Below are 20850 nucleotides of genomic sequence, written 5' to 3'. Positions count from 1 at the left end.
TTAGTTAACTATTATCATCCTAACACAGATTAGGTAAGAATGAACTAGCTTAATACCTTCAATCCTGGAGATGACAAAAGTGAGTTCCAAGTAGGTTACCCGTGCAGCACTCACTCATTCAACAAATTGACAAATGTCATCATGCACTGTGTATAGTGATTCTATCCCCAGAAACGAAGATGAACGGGCACAGTTCCTGCCCCCAAAGAACACACCTGTTAGTAACTTGGCTCAGGTGTCACCATTTCATAGGAAAGCCTACAGCCCAGGCCTCCTGACTTCCATCCCCAGCTCCTCCTCTGATTCTATTCTGAAATAGAATGCACCAGGCAGCCTGGATTGGTAAGCAAGAATGTGGAAGATATAGTACAGCTAATAGATTTATCTTCTTAAATTGAGAGTGAGGGCATATGTTTTAATTTTTGTTAGTATGATCCAGAAAGGGTAATTGAGAGAAGCACTTTTGGAGGAAAGTGAAATACAACTTAGAAAGTGAAGTGAGAGATAGTATGAAGAGGTCCATGTAGGAGTTCCCCAAATATGGCTGGCTTGATTTTACTTATTTATTTTAGCTGCTATGTCACTGATGGTCTTCTCTGTGTTTGTTTAGGTATCTCCTCCGAGGGCTTTCCCTGGGACAGCTTCAATGACCACACACCTAAAGACCTTCCCAACAGGGATGGAAGTACGTGGGTCCTGGGCTATAGAACAGGCCCAGCCTGTCCATTTTTGCTCCACGAGGAAAGAGAGAAGTCAAACAGAAGCGAATTATACCTGGATCTCCATGTAAGTAGAAATCTTTGTGTTTGTGTCGTGGTTCTTTGCCATCAACAAAGGCTCATTTAGTATGCACTTAATGTAAATTGTGTATGTAAAGCGGCTGAAGCTGCATTTTGTGTGTGGCTCATTGTTTTAAAAAAAAAATCAATGAGTTGCAGAAAACCAAGATGTATCTTGGTGGTTTGAAATTTGTGCACTAGAAAGTGATAAGTGACTTCATCTAGAAGTGACTGTGCTTATTATCTGTTTTCAGAGCCCTCTGCTCACATTAGCTTCGCAGCCTAAACCTCATTGTTGGAGTACCCATTTGTTGCTCGTCATTTCTTAATACCATTTTATTAAAAATTTGTAACTAACATGTCAGCCAACTGATATAGTCCAGGTTCTCCAGTGAAATCCAAATAGCCTGTCTTCCTTGCACATTCATAAACCTTTCCTTCTCTCCAGCTGCTCAAATAACAGGTGAATAGGTTGGCAAAAAATCTGTCAAATACAGGATGACCCATTTAAAAAACATACCCTGCTTTTTTTCTCATTCCTTCATGTATTCATTGACACAGAAGCACTGACTGCCTAATACAAAGCATCTGGCTGGGTTTTAGCTACTTCCACAATTAGATGACCTGATAGGATTGACCAGACTATTCAGGATTCTCACCATCCCCTTTACCCACTCCAGTTCCCTATCACAGATGGGGTTGACAATCTTGAGTTCTCCCATTCATTACTTTCAGACCTGGAACTATGTGTTTGACAAGTGTGGCTTAGGTCTGTGATGTTCAGAGGGGTGGTAACCAAAGAGCAGGAGAACCTTGTACTTCTCATAACCATAAAACCCCAGTAACTGTATGTCATTTTAGAAAAGCATTTGACATCATAGTTATTATACAAGGAGGTTTGAATGAAGCTGAAAGATGACAAATCTACCACCCTGTGACACAGGAGTTAGTAAAGTTTTTGTTTTTGTCCCCCTACCTGAAAAGTAAAGTTGTGCATCCTGAAAGATGTGCTCAAAGTAAGAAGTGTAACAGTGACATCTATTGGTGAATTACTGTAAGTTGCATTTGCAGCAAACAGCAGGCCTGGACTGTAAAAGTGCTAAAATGGATTTTGAAAGACTTTCTTTTTCTTTTCTTTTAAAAACACTCTGTTTATGTTTTTTTAATTGATGAATTAATTGACCAATGGTAATTAGTTCAACTTCCAGCCCTTCTATCTTCTGAGGTCAGAGGCTGGGGCTGAGAATTCCAATTCTCTAATCACAGATTGGTTCCCCTGGCAACCAGTCCCCCAAAAACACCTCCTTAATGTAAACTCTGGTGTGATTGTAAGGGGCTTGTTATGAATAACAAAAGGTGCTCCTTTCACCTATGTTATTTCTGAGCTATTTTTAGAGCTGGAGACAAAACCCAAATATTACTACAATATATACTTCTATCCTTCTTATTATTTAGGAAGTTACAAACGTTTTAGGTGTTATGGCCATAAGCCAGAGACAAAGACCAAAGATACAGTATATTTCTTATTTTATCAGAATATCACACAAGCAGTATGTATTTTAATATCTAGCAGCCAGTACTGAAGTCTAGGTGCCAGACTGCTGTGTAGAGAATCTGTTTGGGTGGTTATTTTAAAGCCCTGCTCAAGCAAACTCTGTGGACCTGTGTTCTGGGCAAACTACAAAGCTTTTGAATGGCTGAGCCCAGTGCTCTGTCAGCTCCACTTTTGGATTGTGGGATTGCCAAATATTGCATGGGACATGCTTACACTACAAAATTATTTTGTTTACCTGAAATTCAAATTTAACTGGGGGTCCTGTATTTTATTGGCTAAATCTGGCAACTCTAGGTACCACTTTTTAAAGAACATCTGAATGCACCAAATGTGTGAATTGCATCTATATATGACAAAACTTCAGTCACCCCAGAGTGCCCATTTAGAGCATGAATATTAAAAAGTTAGCCATATTGAGCAGTTTCTCATTTCCACCAAACCAGGAGCCACCACTAGCCGTACACCTCAGGTTCATTGCACTTTGAACCAGACTTGTCAAAGGCAGTTTCCTGAAGATGCCATCTGAGAGGAATGATCACCATGAGTATGGTGTGTAAAATGTGTGTAAACAAGGGACTTGGGTGGGGAGAAATGACACTAAAAGAGGTGTAGCCTGAGATTGACAGCAAAAATATGAAAAGCAGAGAAGATAAACAGTCATTAGGATTATATGCTTGTTGCAGGAATCTCTGGAAGTAGGATTTTGCATGCCAGCTTTTAAAATACAAACTTTGAACTCTTCTTGGTGCTTCTGGTTTTCAAGAATCATCACAATCTCCTTTTCACCTGTGAGGTTCTGCATGCTCCTTACCGAATTGGCTTAATTGGCTGGGGAGACACAGCATCCGTTTCCAAGTAATTACATCTTATGAACTGAAGGATGTAATTACCAATTCCACATCCAACCTGACTGTCTAAACCTATGACAAGGACTTCCATGTGTTGGTCCCTTCCTAAATTCCAGGCACTGTCCTTTGAGGTATTATTATACCTAAGGTACAAATAAGGACAGACGTTCAGTAAGGGCAGGGGTGGGATTTGAACATAGGTCTGAGTCTAGACCCAAATACTTTGTTTTCTTTGGTTTTGTTTTTCATTTAAGAACAAAAGTCACTTATTTAATGGATATGGTTTATCTCCCATAATCAGTGAAAAGGATCGAGAATCACGCTCAAAATTAGACAGCTAGAACTACAACCAAAATTACCCCACAGAACCCCTCCAGTAAAGATTCTGCAGTAGCTGACATGGGACACTAAATGCCTCAACTTGTACCAGTTGTCCTGGGTCTTTAAAATTAATGATGATTGTGATGATGGATATCTCAATTACCCTGATTTGATCATTACACATCATATACGTGTATCCAAATAGCACCTGTACCCCCAAAATATGTACAACTATAATATATCAATTAAAAATAAAATAAAGTCAGTGGTGAAACATTGATGGGAACACCAGCAGCTTTCATTCCATCCACCTTCCTTCACGCCTAAATGGCAAACTCCACAGCATGAGTTAGACTCAGCATCAGTGAATGCACTGATGTGCTGTGGTGTCTTTGCGTTATATGGAAGGGGCCACATCTTGGTACGGTTTGCATGGAAGCCAATGGGAGCCTAACACCTAAAGCTAAAGGCCATAGGATTGGCTTACCCAAATCATTAGAATATTCATGACAGGGGGGCTTGTATTTGCAAGTGAAGTGAATTCAGAAATATCAAAGCAGCTTGTTTCTCGAAGAAGTGTGTTTATTTGTGTGTGAGTACATATGTGAGCGTGTGTGTGGGTGAAAGTGAGAGAGAAAGAGAGAAATCATTTGCCTGTGGGTGATATGATAAATGATCCAAAAATTATCATGGTAAAAAGAACAATTGCAAGTGATAAATCGTTGATGAATTTGGAAAATCACTTTTTTTTTTTTTTTTACAAACTCTTCATCATTTTACATCATAATAAAGTAGTTGAAAAAAAAGTAATCTGATTTGATTCCTAATCCACATTTAATTTAAACAGCTCTCTCAAATGAGTTCCAATTTTGGAATTGGTATGGAAGATTGTCATCATATTTAAATAGAATTCTGCTTTTCTGCCAATCACAACGTTTAGTTTTCATGCTATTTCCCACACTTCCCTTGACATCTACCTGTCTTCCCTACAAAATGCAAGTTAATGACAAATCTGGCAACACTTCAGCTTTCTTAATTTAAATAAAAAGAATAATAAGCTTGGCTTAATTATTGGAAGCACCTTAATGGTTAATGGACCTGTGAAATTTGCTTTTTTGGTCTTGATAATACCCATTGTCCTTATTTCCTCTTCATCAATTCTGACATGAAATGTAATAGTTGTTCATATAAAATTTGGACTCTTGAGTGTATACACAGGGAAAACGTATTATACTTTCAAAGCCTGAGAGAACACAAAATAGACCTGAATTTTATAAAAAACAGTGAGAAGTTTGTCTAGGAATTGTATGCAAGTGAATCAGAATATTGTCACTAAAATATTTGCTTTGATTCCTCTAAAATTCACATAGTTGTTTTTTGCTTCCTTTCAATGAGTTCCATTTTTTCAGCCTCCTTTTTCTGTCCCAATAGCTAAAGTTCTGCCTGTATTTCTTTGGACTTAGAGTGCTGTGAGCCTCACATGGCCTCTTTAAACCTTGGTCTCTTTCTGTATGTATCATTTATGTTTCATGTGTACCTTTGAGAAAAGCATTTTCTTTCTTTTCTCTGCAGGATAAAGGTGGGAATTTGTGGTTAAAATTACACTCCCATGGGATTCATTTAGAATTTGAGTTGCAGTATCCTTTGCAAAGGGGCTGTTTGAGAACATTCCTATCTTAACATGAAGTTCTGATTTTTATGGCCCAGTTGTTTTTCTGTTGCCTTCTGGTTTTTACAGATTTTAATTAGGCCATTCTGATTTATTAGTATAATTATTTCTAAATTGCATTAAGGACTGTGGCTACTACATAAATGTCTTTTGTATGACATTTGTGTAAACAACTCTCTCCAGTGGTAGAAAGTATGTGACTTTGATTCTAGGAACAGTTATAACATTTCTTCAGAATATTTCATGATACTTTTTGAAGGGTTGAAAATGACAGTAGTCTTATATATGCTTGTTTTATTTAAATCTCCAATTAAAGTGATGTACCAACCAAATGGAGGCAATAGTGGATACATTTCAAAAGTATGGAAATGTGATTCCTCCTCACCACCCATGGATGCTCCATAATAATGATGATCACCGTGTATAATATTTAGCATCCGTGGTGAATCAAGCAAGCACTGAGTTAAGAATATTAGCACATTTAATTCTTGGACAATTCTATGAGTTAAGTATCATTTTTCCCATTTTACACATGTAGACACTGGCTCAGAGAAGTTAAGGAACTTGCCCAAAGTGACTCAGCAAGTGCGTGACTAGTAGGTGATATCTCATACTGAACCCAAATACATCCCTCTTCAAAGCCACAGCCCTTGCCAGCTCCCCTCCTTTTTCTTTGCCCTTTCTTTAACTATGTTTAACAGTAGGATTGTAGCTGTGGCAATGCCTGATTACTCTCTCCTTTGTAATTTTAATGCATTGACATTTGTTTACACACTTTTTTCCTACAGTGATTAAATTAATTATGTGGGTATTAGATTCAAGAAATCACTACTGATTCAGAATTCATAATCTTTGTGACTGTTTTACTCTCTTTAAATTTCTTCAAACTTCAGTAGCCTTTGTTTCTGGTAACCAGGTGATCTATTCTGCCTCCCCTGCTAAGGTTCAATAGGAAAGAGAACTATTATAAAATACCATAGTTTTTTCACTTATTGTCATGAAAAGAACATTTGGAATCAGATGGATTAGTTCAAATCCTGGTTTTGCCATTCATTGGTTATATAATTTTAGAATTGACCTCATTTCTTTCAACCTCAGTATTAATGTCTATAGTAGTGCCTCATATAGTGGTCACTAGCTGCAAGTGGCCATTTAATTTAGTTCAAGTCAAGTAAAATTAAAAACTTAAAAATTAGTTTCTGAGTCACATTTTAAGTGCTTGAAGGCCACCTATGGCTGGTATCTGCTCTACTGGCTGGCACAGAGATAGAACATTTCCATTATTGCAGAAACTTGCACTGGACAGCACTAATCCATAAAACGGAGTTAATAAACATGAAAGAAAACTTGCGTAAAGATCCTAGCATTGTGCCTACTTGGGACACAATGTATGCTCTTCTCATCCATCTTCATTTTGTTTTAGGTAAATCCCCACCTTCTCTAAATTTTCTATTGTCTTCTTTAAATTTATAAGTATTAATGGCCAGGCGCAGTGGCTCACGCCTGTAAATCCTAGCACTTTGGGAGGCCAAGGCGGGAGGATCGCAAGAGCTCAGGAGTCTGAGGCCAGCCTGAGCAAGAGACCCTGTCTCTACTAAAAATAGAAAAAAATTAGCTGACTGTGGTAGCCCACACCTGGAGTCCCAATTACTTGGGAGGCTGAGGCAGGTGTTTTTTTTTTTTTTTTTTAAAGAGACAAGGTCTTGCTCTGTCACCCTGGGTAGAATACAGTGGTGTTTTCATAGCTTATTGCAACCTCAAACTTCTGGGCTCAAGCAATCCTCCTGCCTCAGCTTTCTGAGAAGCTAGGACTACAGGCAAGTGCCACCATGCCTGCCTGACTTTTAAAATTTTTTTTTTTTTTTTTGAGACAGAGTCTCACTCTGTTGCCCAGGCTAGAGTGAGTGCCGTGGCATCAGCCTAGCTCACAGCAACCTCAAACTCCTGAGCTCGAGCGATCCTCCTGTCTCAGCCTCCCGAGTAGCTGGGACTACAGGCATGCACCACCATGCCCGGCTAATTTTTTCTATATATATATTTTTAGCTGTCCATATAATTTCTTTCTATTTTTAGTAGAGATGGGGTCTCGCTCTTGCTCAGGCTGGTCTCGAACTCCTGAGCTCAAACGATCCGCCCACCTCGGCCTCCCAGAGTGCTAGGATTACAGGCGTGAGCCACCGCACCCAGCCTTAAAATTTTTTTATAGAAATGAGATCTCACTGCATTGCCCAGGCTGGTCTCAAACTCCTAGCCTCAAGCCATCCTCCTGCCTTGGTCTTTCAAAGTGCTGGGATTACAGGCATGAGCCACCGTTCCTGGCCAGCTTAAGTAGTTTAATAGATCCCAGATCTTCATCTATAGCTTTTATCAGGAGCAATTTCGTCACAATGCAATACTTTCTCCATGGACTCCATGCCTTCTATTTTCATTATTCATGTAGGACAGCAATATTATTCTCTTCACTTTGGAAAAGCTCAAAACCCTCAGAAACATGTCCCTGGAAATTCTGTACTTTAAAGGCTGAGCCCCACCCCCTACCCCCAGCTTCACAAATTGAGTCACAACCTTTCTTTTTCCCTTTTACATTATTTTATTTTGTCATCAAAATTGAATCCATTTCCAGGGGATCTTTGACACTGGTTGGTGGAACCCAGTCTTAGAAATATTTGACAGCAAGACCCTAACCAGTAAAAATTTCAAGCTTGACTTTCATATTGGTAAGCGTAAGGAAACTTTAAATGAGCAGCACCTTTGAAGTTTAATAAATTGACCTAAAAACAAAAAAATAAAAATAAAATGGTCAGGGCTCTGCCATTGAGGACCTGGGCTCTGTCCCAGCCCAGGCATCGTCTGGGAACAGTTAGTTCTTCCTCAAGAGAGGGAAGACACTACACTCACAGTATCATTATCAGCATGCTTCAGTGGACACTTGAGAAAAGGATGGAGGAAACTCCAAATCATGGAATTTTTTTTTTTCCTGAAATGATCAAGGTGGTTAAAAATCATCTTGAAGTTCCAGAAACATAATCAAGCGCAGGGTGAACTTTGTCATCTTCTGCAGTGGACACCTGAGAAAACTTGAAGCTAATTACTCTCTTCATGTGACAGATGGAAAAAAAACAATCCAGAAAGTGCTGGCCCTGAGCAGCCAAAAGGATCCCTTGAAAGAGTTTTCTTTGGAGCTTAATTCATTCGTGGCATAGATGGGGCCGTGGGTATGGAAGCATGTTGTATTGAGTCCCTCTGCCCAAGAGCATATATTGTTTGGGCTGCCAGTTCATCAGTAAACACTCATTTCATATTCAGAAGGTTAAAAACATTCTGTTATTAATGGTTGCTGGTTGATATCCCTAAGAAAGGTGTTCCTTTCCTATGAAAACATACCCTGCCCATAGAGGACTTACTGTGTGCCAGGTATTGATGAGAGTGTCAAACACAAAATAGTCTATTTAATCTTTATAACCTGTGAAGTAGGTACTGTTCTTACTCACAGTTTCCAGGTGAGGAAGCTGCGGCACAGGGAGCTTATTATGTAGTTTGCCCAAGGTCAAGGCTCTTGCAGGGACAGAGCACGGTGTGAGCTCAGGACCCAGGGCCATGTTCTTAGCTCTGTGCACTGCCCTTGATCCTTGATCATCTCACGATTTCATACTCACTGCTGTCTTCCCTTCTTCCAACTTTATAACATGCCCCAGCCTCTCCTCTTCCCTCTTAGATTCTCTTAGTTTTTTATCAACATTCAACCAACTTCCACAGAAGCTTTGATACTGCCCACTGGAACCAGTCTTAGAAATATTCTACTCTAAGACTGCTCAACAGAAAAAGGCCTTAATCACTGGGACCCATCCTTGCAATAGGCAGGTGCAGCCTATTTGCTTTTTAACCAATTAGTAAAAGCAGTCGCCGGCCTTCGATAGGCTGATCCAGAGGGGCTGTTGTTAAGTGTTGCGTTGGCAGAGGAACGCCACACCACGAAGGCAGGGAGAAGTGCTACGCAACCAGAAGAAGTCTAAGGACGTTTCTGGCTTTGTCTTGTTGGGTCTCGTGATATTCCTGTGAGTTGGACAGAAGCAAGGTGTTGTCTCCACTTCCAGGATGTGGAAAATTAGAATAATGAGGATGCTGACCAGGAAGAGAGTAAGTTCACATGGCACAGCAGGAGGGTGATGTGGTGAGGGGCGAGCAGGAGCTGGGACAGCTTGTTTCCCATCTGAGTGCTGCACTTGAGCAGTACGAGCTGCACCAGTTATTTAGCTTCTCTTCACATCAGATGTCTTCATCTTTAAAACAAGAAGGTCAAGCTAGGTGATTTCTAATATTTTTAAGGTCCCGTTTGGCCTCCCAACAACTTCTTTCTACCCAAATTCTTACATAATCTTGTGCTCCTTTTATATGACACCTCATTCATTCAAAAGATTTTTTTTTTTTTTTTGAGTACTGGCGATGTTGTAATTTCATCATTTCTCCCTGTTTGTACTAGACTTCACTTAATGAGTTAAAACATTTTCTGAATTAAAAAAAAAAACACCCATTACCCTACCCATGTCTTTATAGCTTACTCACTTTTCCAGTCCATTGCTCCTTTTTCTTCCACAGAAATAGTTTCTACACCCTTATTTACCCTTACTAATTTTAACTCCACTTTCTACTTCTTGTTCCAAGCAATCTTCACATGAACCTATTTGAACTACTTTGGGAAGGTGGAAGCAATTAGTCATTAAAATCAGGCCCAGAACTTGAAATAAATTGGACAAGGAGAAACATGACAATGAAGTAACCTAACACATTGAGATGTAATCTGTTTGCTTTACTTTCACCTTCCCTTTCTGGAGTCTGATGAGATGTGCGAGTGAATTATCCAAACCAAATGCCAAGGGGGAGGGCTACAAAGAGTAAGGGGGCCTTTAGGAAGTTTCTCGTAGGCAGTGTTAAACTTTTGCAAAATGATTTTAAAAAGTTTTTAATTCCAATTTCCTAATATTAGGAAACTCAAAGAGCTAGGCTTTACTGCTTCTTGGAAGTGGTGTACCTTTTGTTGCAATTGTTATTTTAGACTCATCTCACCAGGTATCCACTTGTTAGACCATTGCTCTTATTGTCATGAAGGCCAGTTAATTGGCTCCAGCTTCAATCTAGGTACAGCTGAGAGGGTGGTGAGATGGCAAAAACATGGAGAAATCACCCATAGTAAATTCACCACAAAAATACTATGCTAAGATTTTAAGTAGCTAGGTACTGATTTTTTTTATAAGGGGGGTGGTGAGAAGGGGGGTTCAATTTCCTTTTTTTTTTTTTTTTTTAAACAGTCTCATTCTGTTGCCCTGGCTAGAGTGTAGTAGCATGATCATAGCTCACCACAACCTTGAACTCTCCTGGGCCCAAGCGATCATCCAGCCTCATCCTCCTGAGTAGCTGGGTCTACAGGTATGCACCACCACACCCAGCCAATTTTTCTATTTTTTGTAGAGATGGTATCTGACTCTTGCTCAGGCTGGTCTACAACTCCCGAGCTCAAGCCATCTTCTTGCCTCAGCCTCCCAGAGTGCTAGGATTACAGACATGAGGCACCATGCCCAGCCTGGTACTGATTGTTTTTTTTAACAAATAGTTACAAAGAAAATCATGTGGGACAAATGCTACCTAATTTTATGTGTATTTTCACTTACAGTCATCCTTGGTGTACTTGGGAGATTGGTTCCAGGACTTCCCTTCCTCTGCATATGCTCAAATCGGTATATACTCAAGTCCCCAAATCAGAACCTGCGTACATGAAGCCGACTCTCCATGTGGGCAGTTTTTAATCTCTCAAATACTATATATTTTTTTTTACTTCATCATATTATGGGGGTACAAAAGTTTAGGTTATATATATTGCTCATGCCCCCCCACCACCCGAGTCAGAGCTTCAAGCGTGTCCATTCCCTAGACAGTGCACATCGCACTCATTATGTAGGTATTCACCCATCCCCTCCCCCCATATCTGCCCGACACCTGATTAGTGTTATTCCCAAATGTGCACTTAGGTGATGATCAGGGAAACCAATTTGGTGGTGAGTACATGTGGTGCTTATTTTTCCATTCTTGGGATACTTCATTTAGTAGAATGGGTTCCAACTCTTTCCAGGAGAACATAAGAGATTATATCACCGTTATTTCTTATAGCTGAGTAATACTCCATGGTATACATATACCACATTTTACTAATCCACTCATGTATTGATGGGCATCAAATACTATATTTTTGATCAGTGTAAACTGTAGTTATCTGAAGTGGATCATGTCTATCTGACTTTTTGCACAGATGTGGCTATTAGAGAGTTTAAGTGTCTTGAGGTTAGAACAAAAGAGAATCAGCTGAGATTGTAAAGGATGAAAGTGTTGGCTTCTACTGGTTTTGTGTATAGGTGCTTATTAAATATTTCAGCACATAATTAGATGCTGAAATAAATAATGTCCAAGAGAAGTGATTGTTCTCCTCTCTGAAAGTGTTAAAGCTTTAAATAGATTCAGTTTTCAAGACCAGCCAACTTAAGTCAAATTTATAGGTTGCTTATTTGAACACTATAATCTGAAACACTTTTTAATTCCCCAAGTGACTGAAATGGTAATATTTCTTATGGTCATGAGAACCAGAGGCCTGAAAGAGTCAGTGCTCAACAGATCTCTTTGAATTACCATGCTGATCTTTCTTACTCATCTTCATAATTAGACGGTCAGTGCTGGCTTTCGTTCAAAATTGTTTTAGGTTCAGCTATTGCTATTCAGACTGAGTGTGAGGTATAAAGTCCTTGGTTACAGTGTGTGACAAAAGAGTCACCTCTGTCTTGGCTGGTTTCCCTACTAAACTGTATGTTTCATGAAGTGGAGGGCTGGTGTATCTTTGTTTTTGTATCGTCAGATACATCCATAGTTGGTACTCATTGATGACCTTGGATGAGTACGTCTTTGTAACAGGAGTCATGCTTTATAAATGGAGGAGAATGGTATGGGTAAGCTGGAAGATCTCGTGACACGCTTGAGCCTAGAGGATTCTGTGTCTTATCTACGGACAGTAGACAAGTCAGCCTGGTGTTACTGGAATTCTTGATTTTATTTTTTTCTCTTAACTTGATTTTATTTTTTTCTCTTAGAAGCATCTCTGGATGTTTTTCTAGTTACACAAGAGAAAAGGATGGTCATTCTCAGTTTTTTTGTGAAGTCGTCTTCTGTATCATCTCAGAAGATAAAGTGTTGTTCGCATCTTAGACACCACCAATGAACTGGGCTGAAACACCTTTGTACTTCAAGATTTAGCTGTGTGTGTCAGTCTATTAAGGAAGGAAGTGGAGCTCTGGGTTTTAGAGTAGTGGTTAAGAGTATGGATTCTGAACCCTGATTGCCTGAATGAAAGTTCTAGTCCACCATTCACTGGCTCTGTGAACGTAGGCAAGCTATTTCAGCTTTCTGTGCCTCGGTTTCGTAGCAGGAAGAAGAGAATAATAATACCAACCTCATATAGTTGGTATCTGTATTGAATGAGTTAATATGTGTGGAGCACCTAAAACAGTGCTTGGCACCTAGTAAACCCTCAAATGTTAGATGATGTTATTACTCCCAACTTACTAGCTGTGTAACTTTGTTCGGTTACCTTCTCTCAGCTGTGCATGCTTAACTTTTAAAATGAACTTCATAATACCTTACTGACCTAGAGCCAAGCGGATGAAATCGAATCATCTCTTGGAACCAAAGACTTGCCCCACTTTCCGTGAAATTGTGTTCATCTGTGAGTATTGACAGGATGCTGAAACTTTATAATGCTCCTCCGTTTCATGGTATATAAAAGGGCCAACAGCCCCTTCCAGACTATGGTCCATTTTGCCCAAATCTGTTGCAGAGCCTGGAAATTTATTCTGGAAATCAATAATTAGTTATGTCTGAGAAAATGGAGGCTTCTCTGTTAAAAAAAGAAAACAACACCAAATATGTGCCATGTCTCCTCCCTTCCCCCCTACATCGAATGGTCTGCACAGCTGTTAAGACAGATCTTATGATCTGGTGTGATGATTCCTTCTTTCCACAATCTTGAAGGAAGCAGAAGTTTGATTTTTATCAATGGGCATTTCCTCTAGACAGGAAGCTTGTTCTGAGACTTAAATTATACTACTGAATTTTTCTGCATTGTCCTGGTGGCTTTTTGATTAAGTGTGCCTCAGTTAATAATCCCAAAATATACTACAATCAGGAGCAAACAGGACAGTATCCATTTAGATACAAGATTAAATCAGGGTTTAGAAAATGCTTTCTTAACTTTCCCATAGTGGGATGTTATGATATGTATACCCCTTTTATTTGCATGAGGATTCCTTTTGAACACATTGCTAGAAATGTACGATTATACTATTAATACTACGAATATTGTTTTTAGTACTGTTATCAATGTGTGACACACAGCCATTCCTTGCTGTAGATAAAGCAAGACTGTCATTTTACTTGTGGCTACATCTTCCATTTTGCAGAAGAAATTGCTGTTTGTGTATAACACATGACCACAATCTTCTTGGAGCTTTGCTCCAAGAGAGCTGGCAATGACTATTAAGCCAATTTGACTTTCCTCCTGATCCAGCACAATGCACTGTCCATCTCAGGTACTTACCACATGCCTGCACACTGGACTGGAATTGAAAAACAGACCTTCAGGTACGACAGGAAGCCATCCCAAGAGGCAGCTATGCAGCTGGGAAACAGAGCTACAGTTTTTCACCCCCGTCCTTAGTTGCCAGGTTCCCAGCATATAAGCAGAGTTGTGGAAATGACATTGAGCTGATGTTTGAAGGTTGTTTTGTCTGTCCTGTTTTTGTTGTAGGCAAATTGGGTCTGTGATAGAGACTTTACTGATAAGAGACCTTTCAGATGTTTTGCCCTTTAGGGGAATGTGGATCCTTGGGGATCTTTGAATTGCTTTGCCTAACAAGGCAGGTTGTGTGTTGTGTGGTGTCATGCCAAGTTTCATTTAGTTGGTTGGAATGCCAAAGTGGAGAGGGGTGTCCCGCTGCTGCCAAAATTCCTAAGGAAGCCAGCACATCGCAGCTGCTGAACAGAAAGAAGCCTGCGGTTGGCACAGGGAGTGTGGAGGATAATCATTCCTGCCACGCCAGGGCTGTTTACTCTGCCACCCCATGGCTGCTGGACACTGGGCGTGGTGGGCGTGCTTGCCTAGTACCTGTTTGCAGAGCATGGAGACAGCCAGGGCAGAGCTAAAACAGCAGTAATCTGAAACCAGTCGTGTTGGTTTTCCTTCTCTGACTCGGCAGCTAAAAATCTGCATTCCAGATGAAACCTACCAGGAAGCGGAAGAAAGCACTTAAAAAAAAAAAAAAAACAGCTTCAAGGGCAGTAAATTAACTGCTTTGAGAGTTCTGGGCATTTTGAGATGATCTATTTCTTTCCTTTGTTTCTTTGATCTGGGCTTTGTAAGTGGCTGTGGATCTGGGTGCACTGCTAGTTTTTTGGCTTGCATGGCCCAGGTATCTGATCATAATCCAGATGGAAAAGAGGGCCTGTGTGAGGAGTATTTCAGTCCTTTTCTGCTGATTCACTTCTGAATTCCTTGGGCTGCTCCAGGCAGTGGTTAAGGGCTGTCAGGGTCAGCTTGCCGGCTCAGCACTTTCAGGAGCCTCCACTGGCTCACCAATGAGGAAGTTGAATGCCACCAGGAGAACCGCCGGCCCTGGGGCGGAGCTCCTCGTGAAGTCCTGGGCTGGGATTACAGGGCAGGCTGACTTTTCCTATGACAAAAAGCCTTTTGTCCACCGGAATAAATACGGAAGTCCCAGAGGAGCAGCCTCCCCGTCTGTGTGTAGTAAGGTGCGCAGCTCGGCTGCCTCCGGGTGTGGAGCTCCACAGACTTCTTACAGCTGCCCTGGGCACACCAGCATCGCGCAAACCGGAAGGAGGACACAGTGATCTGAAAGAGGCCAAGGGTGTTCGCGGTGTGGCTCAGAGCCTGACTCCCGGGTCCTGTTGCTTTCTGTCCTGTAAATTAAGAGCAGATGGAGTGGATAAACTGAGAGAGCAGGGGAAGGTAACACAAGTCGCAACTTCCACCAAGCGTGTTACTGAGACATGGAGGATGTCGGTGAATCTCTGAATGGCAGTGATGTCGCGGAGCCAGACAAACCCGAAGCTGGACTTGAAATGGCTCAGTCGATCCTGAGTAAGTTCTCTGTGAAATCCTTGTTTGGATTTACAAGTAAATTGGAATCTGTGAATCCTGAAGAGGAAGATGCTGTGCTGAAGGCATTCCACAACTTAGGAGTGGATCCCACACCTGGGCAGGATGAGCCCAGCGCTGGCGCGGATCAGCAGGAGGCAGAGGCTCGCGTTCCACCTGACCTCAGAAATGATGGGAAGACCGTGGAGACAGAGTCAGAGGGAAGTCAGAGGAAAGCTGAAGCAGGGACTTCTCTTCCTGATCAAGAGCTTCTTCCACTCACTGCTTTGAGTGTGACCAGAGACGATGTCATTTGGGTTCGTGGGACCCTCGTGCACACCACCAGTGATTCTGATTCTGATGACAATGGCCAGGAACCAGAAGAGGGAAGCAGCACCAATGGCCCAAAGTCTCCCAGTGTTGTTTTATCTGAACCATCTCAGGATCCTGAAGAAAAACCAGGAGATCCTAAGGAAAGTATTGCTGCTGGGGAAATAGATGATGCAGAGCTCTGTGCAGAAGATTCTCAAAGGACTCCACCTGAGATAAGTAGCAAAGTGGAATCTGGCCGTGGTGGCCTTCAAACCGAGCACGGCCCCAGCCAGGGCCAGGCTGAAGAAGGGTCTCAAGTCCTACCTGCAGTAACAGACCAGAATTTGAGTGCTGGCATCACAGAGAACGCCTCTTCTAAAAAAGAAGTCCCTGGAGAGAAGTCATTCCAGCTTCCAGCTTTTTTTAGTGGGCTTCGTGTGCTGAAGAAGGGGGCTATAGCTGAGGGAGGGGAGACCATCACTGAAATTAAACCAAAGGACGGGGACCTGGCTTTGCTCAAATTGACCCAGCCTGTGCAGAAGTCCCTAGGGCCACAGACAGTGAGGAGTGGGGAGAAAGCAACTGATCCGAAGGCCACTCCCACTCTGCTGGAGCAGCTCTCTCAGCTGCTCAACATTGACATGCCCAAAACCGAACTGAAGGCAGCAGACCCTGAGTCGCCCAGGAAAGAAGAGATGGGCTGCAGTGCTGACCAGGACAGCCAGAGCGGCCCCGGAGAAGCCCAAATCCAGGACAGCGAGGTCAAACCAAAACCGCCGGAGACTGCCCTGGAGGCCTTTAAAGCCTTATTCATCCGTCCCCCCAAAAAGGGCACCACAGCGGACACCTCTGAGCTGGAAGCTCTCAAGCGCAAGATGAGACATGAGAAGGAATCACTAAGAGCTGTGTTTGAACGGTCCAAGTCAAAGCCAGCGGAGGGCCCCTGTGATTCCAAAAGCGTATGTAGAATTGGATTTTGTATTTTGTCATAAAATGTGGTGCTGCCGTATTACTTTTCAGGTTTCTTGCCAAAAGTGAATCCCAGTTGCCTATCATTATTAACTCTTTTCAGTGAAAAATGATTATGATGAAATTATATTGTCCTTGTAAGGAGGATGCAGCCGGACAGAAGTGCTTTTCATTCTTCCTTTTATCTTTCTGGGATATTATAAGAGGGATGTGCAGGCAGGAAAGGGTAACTGTCACTCTGAGTTTAAGCATTAATAATAAATGTCCTCATAAAAAACAAGCAGCATGAGGAAGTGATGCAATATGGAAGTGTAGCTTGGGTTTACAGAGTTTCCTCATCACTTAATTATACCTCTGTGGAAACTATATCTTTCCTTTGAAAGTATACCATTGGGCAAAATATGTGTCTGTGATGTGATTAACATGTTTCACGTTGGCTGGGAGACTTACTGGATTTAGAATGAGGCCTGAATTTTAATTCTAACTGCCATTTACTGGCTGGGTGACCTGGATAATCGCTGAGTCTCTATCTCCCCATGTGCAAAATGAGGAAAATAACCCTACCTTGTACGGTGGTTGTGGGGATTAAATGAAGGTAACACATGAGAAGCATCTAATTAATGGAAGCTGTTATTATCATTGAACGAAAACTACCTCAGGTAATTTATAAAGACTAGCAAGCACCTGTCCAGTAGATCTTAAAGGTTCATAAGAACAATGAATAGAATTTCTTGCTTAATGTCAATTCAGTATATGATTATCATTCCATCATATATTTAATATATTCAGTTAAAATGTTAAAAATGAAAGTTTTTGGAAAAATTATCTTTGGTTATAGTTAAAAATTAAAGATAGCATTCTCCTAGTTGTAAAAAACTCAACTCCTATAAAAATAATGTGAATATGAAGGCAATCTCATTCATACTTTATACGAAAGAAAAAAATTGAAATTAGCAATGCAGGGTGCTTAGAATTGTGTCTTGGTAATGCTCAAGGAAAATGCAAAATTAGTCTTTATATTATAAATAACTCTGGAGTTTGGGATACATTTGTAAACATTCCTATAAAAGTACCTGAATGTAGTACATTTGTGTCTGTATCTTCAGCTTAAAGTATATTTGTGCTTTTTAGGATAGTTATATAATAAAAATAATCTATTAAGGGTGTGATATATATACTTAGCCTTGAGTTTTTTGTTTTTTTGTCATTTTAAATTTTCACTTTGATCACCTTACATTTTTGGAAAAGGATCATACTGTAGTAAGAGATATCTCAGTTACAGTGAATGAGAGCAATGTGCAGCTGGCCATTAAAATTAATTTTTGAATTAGGGTTAGCATGTTGTTTTTAAGGATTAATTGGCTCTGGCCACATTTTATTTTACTTATTCTTTACCTGCTTTTTCAACAGCCTGACCAGAGCCCCACTGAGCAGGACGATAGGACTCCTGGCAGGCTCCAAGCTGTCTGGCCACCCCCAAAGACAAAAGACACGGAAGAAAAAGTGGGATTGAAGTACACTGAAGCAGGTAATGTGAAAAGAAACCAGGGACCCAGGAATGAATCTCTTCCTGCAGTGGCTTTTAGGTCTATATTAGTAGACTCTCAGAATTTGGGATTTTGTTTCATTATGAAATGTAGTGCCGAAGGCTTCTCTTTTGGGCTTTGCTGTTGAAGTGAACCTTTGCATTTGTTAATGGATCTCTTAGAGATGAAAGATGAATGCAGTGGTTTGAATAAAGTAGGAGAACCCTTGGGGAACTGATGGAGAAGGTAGATTACAAATCCGCCAGGAAGCAGCTGGTTGGTCCTCATATAACGTTTGTGAGCTGGCAATGTTGCTGGGAGAGGCAGAGTATGATTCTCCAGAGCTGTAAGCTGATTCATTTGAGTAATGCTTTTGAGATAAAGGAACCTTGTGCAGAGTGAATGTACAGATACCATATCGGTTACTCGTTCACTTTGGTTAGACAAAGCTTTATTAATGCATGGCCAATTTTAAAGCAACCTAATTCTCTGGAAACCTTCCAGAAACTTGAGTATATTTAAATGGAATGGGAATCTAGATGTTGTTACTCTTTAAGTGAAAATTTCATGCAAAATTTTAAAAAATACTAAAGGATTTGAGGACAGGTGTATCTAAATTGAATGTGTATGTATGTATCTCTGAAACCTCTTTGCCTTCTTCCTGATATTTGGAGATTATCTATACGTGGCTTATATTTTGTTTTCTTAGGTATGTGTGTATAATGAGGTCTATCTATTTGGTTATAGAAAAATACTTCTTTCCATTCCTGTTCATTGGTAGACATGAATGAGTCAAAGTTTGGGTGGTTCACCAGGTTCTTCTGTCATATCATTAAATTACTCCAGTGATTGAGAACATGTTGGCAGGTGAATCTTGGGATCATTTCTGTCCTCCATTTACACAATTGTAATTTATAATTTATGACTTTCTCAAGATGTTAGTTACTTCAGAGCATTTTTTTCTACAATGTTTGACTTGTAGAGTGAAAACTCTCATATCCTTAATGAAAATATATATAGCTATTTCAGTCTTCTTGTCCATATTTGATTTTCCAAAATTGGAATGCTTGTAGTTGCAATATCAAACCGCATGCTGAGTTATTTTTTTCGTGATCTGGCACAGTATGAGTTAAAAGTACTAAAGTTTGCTTTAATAGAAAAGCAGGATCCTGTGGGTTTTTATTCCTATTTTATTTGTTTGAGACAAGGTTTCATTCTGTCACCCAAACTGGAGTGCAGTGATGTGATCATAACTCACTGCAGCCTCAAACTTCTGGACTCAAGTGATCCTCCTGCCTCAGCCCCCAAGTAGTTAAGACTACAGGTGTGTGCCACCATGCCCGGCTAATTTTTTTAAAAAAAATTTTGTAGAGACGGGTCTTGCTGTGTTGCTCAGGCTGGTCTTGAACTCCTGGCCTCAAGTGATTCTCCCGCCTTGATCTCCCAAAGTGCTAGGATTATAGGTGTGAGCCACCATGCCCAACCCTTATTCCTAAATATTGGTGATTTTAGTCTTGTCCTTACCAGTGTATCGTGGCAATCTTCCTTGTGATAATGGGCATTTGCTGAGCAGAGAAGGAAATAAATGTCATAAATGGTTTCTGAATCCACCTCAAGTAATATTTTGGGGGTGGTTTATACCTCTATAGATATTCCTTGGTCTTTGCTTTCTGTACTCTTCATTTTCATAGGCTCAGAGGAGCATCATAATCAAGTCTTTTTTAATATAATAAAATGTATGCTCAGAGCTACTTGAAGTCTTAGATGAGATGGGGGAAAGAGGAGGAAGGAAGGGGCTAATAAGGACAGTTCTATTGGGCGGGCTCTGCCATCAGCCTTACACAGTGAGAGAGGGGCCATCATGTGGAGGCCTGTGGGTCCTCAGCCAGCTCCCTCCGGTGGCTCCTCGTGCTGTACTACTGTACTCCCAGGTTTAGTGCCCAGCTCCTTGCAAGCCTTTTAGATGCTCATTAATCTGCTGATATACTTTGAGGGGAAGGTGGGGAGAGTTCTAAAGAAAAATCAGATACTCTATGCGCACAGGAAACTTATTTTTTAGCCCATTACTGGATACTGGTATATGGTTGCCTCACCATTTATTGCTAATATTGAGAAAGTTAATGTTTTCCCTGTAATTTTCTTAAACTCTGTTATTCAGAAAACTGGAGTCTTATAAGCATTTGGTTTATAATTGAACACATTTTGTGGTGTTTCCATTGGTTTCTCCTCCCTTAGGGAAATATACAAAATTTGTCACTCTATAAGGGAGCACAGAGATGAAAACTAGATTCAAGATAGCTCCAGGTATTCCAAGTCTTGTACTTTTACATCTTCCATGCTCTTCATTTTTTCTGGAGTGTATTATACGTTAACTTGGTGAAAGGGGAGGTTAAGTCTCTAGTGCTCCTGTTTCATGTATGCTGTTGGAGTTCTGTACTGTTGACAACCAAGCCCAGTCCTCAGCAGAGCTGGGGAAAAGATGGTGGCTTTTGTCATGAGCCCCCACTGTCCTTGTGCTGCCCTCAGCTGTGTTGGACTTGCCATTGCTCTGATTTCTTTCTGCTCAGAACTTACCATTCAATACTCTTTCTCAGGGCTTAAGAAATCACTTAATACTGTAAATTCACTTTTGTTTAAGATGAAAAGGAAGGGAGCTAATATAAAAGAAGCTGCCCCTTTAAA

The 20850-nt window shown here is 40.7% G+C and overlaps 1 protein-coding gene across 2 annotated transcripts in view; it reads left to right on the top strand.

Moving 5' to 3' along the window:
• Positions 1-20850, top strand: part of FMN1 (formin 1) — a 353923-nt gene that overhangs the window by 66361 nt on the left and 266712 nt on the right. The window contains exons 2-3 of one of the 2 annotated variants that reach the window (XM_069462066.1): positions 611-786; positions 18053-18170. In XM_069462066.1, the coding sequence (XP_069318167.1) occupies positions 611-786; positions 18053-18170 (294 nt within the window). Of the gene's footprint in view, positions 1-610; positions 787-15273; positions 16633-18052; positions 18171-20850 lie in introns of those variants that run through there. The other variant, XM_069462074.1, reaches the window with a different exon arrangement.

Source organism: Eulemur rufifrons, chromosome 2 (assembly GCF_041146395.1).
Source record: "Eulemur rufifrons isolate Redbay chromosome 2, OSU_ERuf_1, whole genome shotgun sequence".
Taxonomy (NCBI): Eukaryota; Metazoa; Chordata; class Mammalia; order Primates; family Lemuridae; genus Eulemur; species Eulemur rufifrons.
The sequence above is the reverse complement of the archived record's forward strand: the minus strand, read 5'-3'. Positions and strand labels throughout refer to the sequence as shown.